Source organism: Pelophylax lessonae, assembly GCF_965119305.1.
Source record: "Pelophylax lessonae genome assembly, chromosome: 3".
Taxonomy (NCBI): domain Eukaryota; kingdom Metazoa; phylum Chordata; class Amphibia; order Anura; family Ranidae; genus Pelophylax; species Pelophylax lessonae.
The window spans coordinates 600,549,360-600,555,858 of record NC_138770.1 but is presented as its reverse complement, the minus strand read 5'-3'; the positions used below and the strand labels follow the sequence as shown (position 1 = coordinate 600,555,858).

General features: G+C 52.5%; 1 protein-coding gene across 1 annotated transcript in view; it reads left to right on the top strand.

Moving 5' to 3' along the window:
- The first annotated feature begins 3,833 nt into the window (after nt 1-3,833).
- GALNT14 (polypeptide N-acetylgalactosaminyltransferase 14) overlaps nt 3,834-6,499 on the top strand; it is a 773,014-nt gene continuing 770,348 nt past the window's right edge. The window contains exon 1 of the mRNA XM_082252551.1: nt 3,834-4,125. Within this exon, the coding sequence (XP_082108677.1) occupies nt 4,000-4,125 (126 nt within the window). The 5' untranslated portion in view covers nt 3,834-3,999. The remainder of the gene's footprint in view (nt 4,126-6,499) is intronic.

Genomic DNA, 6,499 nt, shown 5'->3' with positions numbered 1-6,499 from the left:
AAGTTGTAAGCTGCAATAAGGTTCCTTTTTTTTTGTTTGTTTGTTTATTACTTTTTTATCTGGTCCTGTAACTTTCCCTGGCCCGCCGACTTCTTCCCTGGCCCCTGGACACTTTCTCTGGCCCCCTGCACACTTTATCTGGCCCATAGACTCCTTCCCTGGCCCCCGGACACTTTCTCTGGCCCCCAGATGCCTTTCCTGGCCCCTGGACACTTTCCCTGGCCCCCGAAACACTTTCTCTGGCTCCTGGACACTTTCTCTGGCCTGCAGACTCCTTCCCTGACCCCCGGACACTTTCTCTGGCCCCCCCAGACTCCTTCCCTGGCCCCCCTGGACACTTTCTCTGGTTCGCAGACTCCTTCCCTGGCCCCGCCGGCAACTTTCACTGGCCCTCGGACACTTTCTCTGGCCCCTGGACCCTTTATTTGGCCCACAGACTCCTTCCCTGGTCCCTGAACACTTTCTCTGGCACCCAGACTCCTTCCCTGGCCCCCGGACACTTTCTCTGGTCCGCAGACTCCTTCCTTGGCCCCCAGACACTTTCTCTGGCCCCCCCGACACTTTCTCTGGTCCGCAGACTCCTTCCTTGGCCCCCGGACACTTTCACTGGCTCCTGGACACTTTCTCTGGTCCCTAGACTCCTTCCCTGGCCCCCAGATTCTTTCCCTGGCCCCCGGACACTTTCTCTGCCCCCCCCCCCGACTCCTTCCCTGGCCCCTGGACACTTTCTCTAGCCCCCAGACACTTTCCCTAGCACCCGGACACTTTCTCTGGTCCTTGGATTCCTTCCCTGGCCCCCGGATAATTTCTCTGGTGCCCAGACTCCTTCCTTGGCCCCCGGACACTTTCTCTGGTCTGCGGATTTCTTCCCTGGCCCCCCGGATGCTTTCTCTGGCCCCAAGACTCTTTCCTTGGCCCCTGGACACTTTCTCTGGTCCGCAGACTCCTTCCCTGGCCCCCAGATTCTTTCCCTGGCCCCCGGACACTTTCTCTGCCCCCCCCTCCGACTCCTTCCCTGGCCCCTGGACACTTTCTCTGGCTCTTGGACACTTTCTCTAGCCCCCAGACACTTTCTCTAGTCCCAGACACTTTCTCTGGTCCTTGGATTCCTTCCCTGGCCCCCGGACACTTTCTCTGGCCCCCAGACTCCTTCCTTGGCCCCCGGACACTTTCTCTGGTCTGCGGATTTCTTCCCTGGCCCCCCGGGTTCTGTCTCTGGCCCCAAGACTCCTTCCTTGGCCCCTGGACACTTTCTCTGGTCCATAGACTCCTTCCCTGGCCCGCGGACACTTTTTCTGGCCCCCCAGACTCCTTCCTTGGCCCCTGGACACTTTCTCTGGTCCATAGACTCCTTCCCTGGCCCCTGGACACTTTCTCTGGCCCCCAGACTCCTTCCTTTGCCCCTGTACACTTTTCTCTGGTCTGCGGATTCCTTCCCTGGTCCCCGGATGCTTTCTCTGGCCCCCAGACACTTTCTCTGGTCTGTAGACTCCTTCACTGGCCCCCCCGACAATTTCTCTGGCCCCCGGATTCCTTCCCTGGCCCTCGGACACTTTCTCTGGCCCCTGGACACTTTCTCTGGCCCCCGAATTCCTTCCCTGGCCCCTGGACACTTTCTCTGGCCTGCAGACTCCTTCCCTGGCCCCCAGACACTTTCTCTGGCCCCCAGACACCTTTCCTGGCCCCCAAATCCTTTCTTTGGCCTCCAGACTCATTTCCTGGCCTCCGGACATTTTCCCTGGCCCCCAGACTCCTTCCCTGGCCCCCCGGACACTTTCTCTGGTCCGCAGACTCCTTCCCTGGCCCCCCGGCAACTTTCACTGGCCCTCAGACACTTTCTCTGGCCCCTGGACCCTTTCTTTGGCCCACAGACTCCTTCCCTGTCCCCCGGACACTTTCTCTGGCCCCCTTCCCTGGACCCCAGACACTTTCTCTGGTCCACAGACTCCTTCCTTGGCCCCCAGACACTTTCTCTGGCCCCCCGGACACTTTCTCTGGTCTGCAGACTCCTTCCTTGGCCCCCGGACACTTTTACTGGCCCGCGGATTCCTTCCCTGAAACCCGAATACTTTCTCTGGCCCCTGGACACTTTCTCTGGCCCCCAGACTCCTTCCCTGGCCCCCGTACACTTTCTCTAGCCCGCTGATTCTTTCCTTGGCCTCTGGACACTTTCTCTGGTCCCCAGACTCCTTCCCTGGCCCCTGGACACTTTCTCTGGCCCTCAGATGCTTTATCTGGCCCCCAGACTACTTCTCTGGCCCCCAGACACTTTCTCTGGCCCCTGGATTTCCTTCCCTGGTCCCCGGACACCTTCTCTGGTCCGCAGATTCCTTCCCTGGCCCCCGGACACTTTCTCTGGCCCCTGGATTCCTTCCCTGGCCCCCAGATACTTTCTCTGGTCCACGGATTCCTTCCCTGGCCTCCAAACACTTTCTCTAGCCCCCAGACTTCTTCCTTGGCCCCCAGACACTTTCTCTGGCCCCTGGATTCCTTCCCTTGCCCCCGGACACTTTCTCTGGTCCACGGATTCCTTCCCTGGCCCCCGGACGCTTTCTCTGGTCAGCAGATTCCTTCCCTGGCCCCCGGACACTTTCACTGGCCCGCGGATTCCTTCCCTGACACCCGGACACTTTCTCTGGCCCCTGGACACTTTCTCTGGCCCCCAGACTCCTTCCCTGGCCCACGTACACTTTTTCTGGCCCGCAGATTCTTTCCCTGGCCCCTGGGAACTTTCTCTGGTCCCCAGACTCCTTCCCTGGCCCCTGGACACTTTCACTGGCCCCCGGATTGCTTACCTGGCCCTCAGACGCTTTCTCTGGCCCCCGAACACTTTCTCTGGTCCGTGGATTCCTTCCCTGGCCCCTGGACACTTTCTCTGGCCCCTGGATTCCTTCCCTGGCCCCCGGATGCTTTCTCTAGCCCCCAGACTCCTTTCTTGGCCCCCAAACAATTTCTCTGGCCCCCGGATTCCTTCCCTGGTCCTTGGACACTTTCTCTGGCCCACAGACTCCTTCCCTGGCCAGGGCCATCTTACCGAATGGGCATGCTGGGCAGTTGCCCGGGGGCCCCACTTGCCCTGGGGGCCCAGACCCAGTCAAGCATTATTGCAGATTCCTGTGTGCATTCCGCCGCCAAACTTAGCAGGTGGGAAGCGCCTGTCGGCCCTGCGCTTGGCCCATGGAGGGGGAGCCCACAACTGTAGGAATGCCTGTCTGCCTCCACGTGAAACGGCACACACAGGACAGTCGGGTCTGACTCCCATCCCTGTGTGTGTTCACCTTACCCAGCCGCCCAACTTGGAAGCTGTCATTAACCTGGCACTGCTGTACCAATAAATATCGCCTTATTGATGATTTGCATTTTTATTCTCGTGGATGACTGTGTTGGCAGAGCCCCAGTGCACTGCATTGGCCAGGTGCCGATAATGCTCTTAAGATGCCACTGCCCTGGCCCCAGGACACTTTCTCTGGCCCCCAAATTCCTTCCCTGGCCCTCGGATGCTTTTTCTGACCCCCCGACTCCTTCCTTGGCCCATGGACACTTTCTGTGGTCTGCGGGTTCCTTTCCTGGCCCCCAAACTCCTTCTTTGGCCCCCGGACACTTTCTCTGGCCCCCAGACTCCTTCCTTGGCCCCTGGACACTTTCTCTGGTCTGCGGATTCCTTCCCTGGCCCTCAGACTTCTTCCCTGTCCCCCGGACACTTTCTCTGGCCCCCGGGCTCCTTACCTGCCCAGGTGAGCGCCGTGTACAGCGAGTATCTTAAGGTTGGGGTGCAGTGGCAGCGGTGTCCGGCAGGGGGCGCCGCTCCCCCCGTCATTCTTGTCTCCGCTGCTCGGTGTCGGTGTCATTCCTCCGCTGGTATAGCCGGGCACACAGCTCAGTGCCAGCTCCGCTCTGCCCGTCCTCCCTCCACCTGGAATGAGAGCTCCACCCTGATCCGCACACCGGGACGGGGCACACACATGGCAGGCACCGGGCATCCATGACCCCCCCCGGACCATGAGGCGGATGGCTCGCCGGCTGGTGCTGTCACTGATCGGGCTGGTGTGGGTGGCCATCCTCATCTTCTTACTGGGCGGCCGGAGGAAGTTGGAAGCCGAAGACTCGGACGGGGAAGGAGCCAAGGTAAGCCCGGGGATCCCCTCCCCCCCTCACCTGGACAGGTGTGCTGAGTCCTCCCTCCTGATGGCTGGACTCCTGTCACCTCCAACTAGACTGCCACCCATCCCTCCAACTTCTCCATCACCTAATCCCAGCACAAGGGTCACCCTCCAGGGATCAGTCCAGGGAATAGCGAAGTTCTGGGTGGAATGTGGTGGGCTTGTAGTTCTTGGGGGCTCCAGCTCCTCACCCCAGTATTACTTCACCCCACTTTGGACTTTTTAGGGACCCGAGAGAGGGACCCCAAAATGGAGACAGTGACAAAGGAGCAGAAGTTCCACCAAAAAGTCCCGGAGGAATTTGTTAAAAAAAAAAAAAAAAAAAAAAAGGTCAGTGTGACCACCAAAAACAGGAATGTGAGTTTTGGGTGGAGTGACCCCTTCATGCTGGCTGGGGGGTGATAAAAGGGGTGAGCAATGGGGGCTGTGCCAGGGCTGAGACCACATGGGTGACCCCCCCCCAGTGGGTGTATAATGCCCCCCGGGTCACATGCCTCAGCCAATCAACAATGAATTAAAAGAATAAAACAATGTATATGATTGTCAGCTCACAATGATGAGCAGATATCCAATAGGTATCATAATAAATAGTATAATCATATATCATAAATAACAAAATATATATTATAATAATATACGTGTAATATTAATAGTATAATACAGCAATAATAGTATATTCATATCATTATATATATATATATATATATATATATATATAATACAGTATATAACAGCCTAATCATATTATATAAATATAATAATATTAGTATAGAAATACAGTACAATATAATAGTATAATTATAAAATATAAATATAATAATAGAGTATATATGAGTAAATACAGTAACATTGGGGAGAGGATATAAGGAAGCCCATAGGTTCCCACCAATGGTATTCCTATGGAACGTCTGCTTATTATAACCTGTCCTGTCTTTGTATTCACTAACCTGGCCGTTCCCACTGACCGGTTTGATCAGAGATCACAGGAGACCTTGGAAAACTTTAACCCCACATCAGACTTTCTTAACAAGAAGAAACCTTTGAAATAACAATCTCTGTACAATCTATAGACTTACCAAAACCATGTGAGAAGAAACCTAAAAAAACAATTCAGTTGTTGTTTAATCAGGCAGACCCTTGCACTACATAGTTAATAGTAGATTTAAAGGGGGTTGTACAATGAGATTGTATAATGTATGGTTAGCTTTAAAGGGAACCCTAGCTTATAATAATAATTTTATCTGCAGTTCACAGGACATTAGTATAACTGCAAGGTATAGATATAATAATAAATAAAAGAATAGGGAATGTGGTGTGCATTTAAAACTCAAGACTGCTCTATATAACAAATTGATTTCAGTAATAATAGTAAGCAGATAATAATAATAAAAAACTGAAAATAAACTCAGAGCACGAACATTGTAGTGTTGACTTACATTGGTAGTCAGTGTAGTACCCTTATATCAGTGGTCAGTGTAGTATCCATTATATTAATAGATGGTATAGCACTCCTTATATAGGTGGTCATTGTAGTATGCTTTATATTGGTGGTTGGTGTAGCCCACCTTATATTGTATGGTTGGTGTAGCACCTTTTGTATTGGTGGTCAGTATAGTACCCCTTATATTGTTGGTCATTGAAGTACGCCTTATATTTGTGATCATTGTAGTACGCCTTATATTGGTGGTCATTATAGTACCCTTATATTGGTGGTTGGTGTAGAACCCCTTGTGTTAGTGATGAGTATTCTACTCCTGATATTGGTGATGAGTGCTGTACCCCTTATATTGGTGGTCGCTGTTGTACCCCTAGTATTGGTGGTCAGTAAAGTACTGCTTATATTGGTGGTCGGTGTTGTACCCCTTATATTGGTGATTGGTGTTGTACCCCTTACTTTGGTGGTTGGTGTTGTACCCCTAATTATGGTGGTCAGTATAGTTCTCCTTATATTGGTGGTCAGTGTTGTACCCCTTGTATTGGTGGTCAGTATAGTACCACTTATATTGGTGGTTGGTGTTCTACTGCTTGTATTGGTGATCAGTAAAATACTGCTTATAATGGTGGTCGGTATAGTACCACCTATGCGGGGGCTTGGTGTTGTATCCCTATTATTTGTGGTCAGTATAGTACTCCTTATAATGGTGATCAGTGTAGTACCCCATGTATTGGTGATCAGTGTAGTACCCTTTATATTGGTAGTCAGTGTAGTACCTCCTTGTTTTGGTGGTTGGTGTAGTACCCATTATATTGCTAGTCAATAAAGTACCCCTTATATTGGTGGTCAGTATAGAACCCATTATAATTGGTGGTCAGTGTACTACCTCTTGTATTGGTGGTCA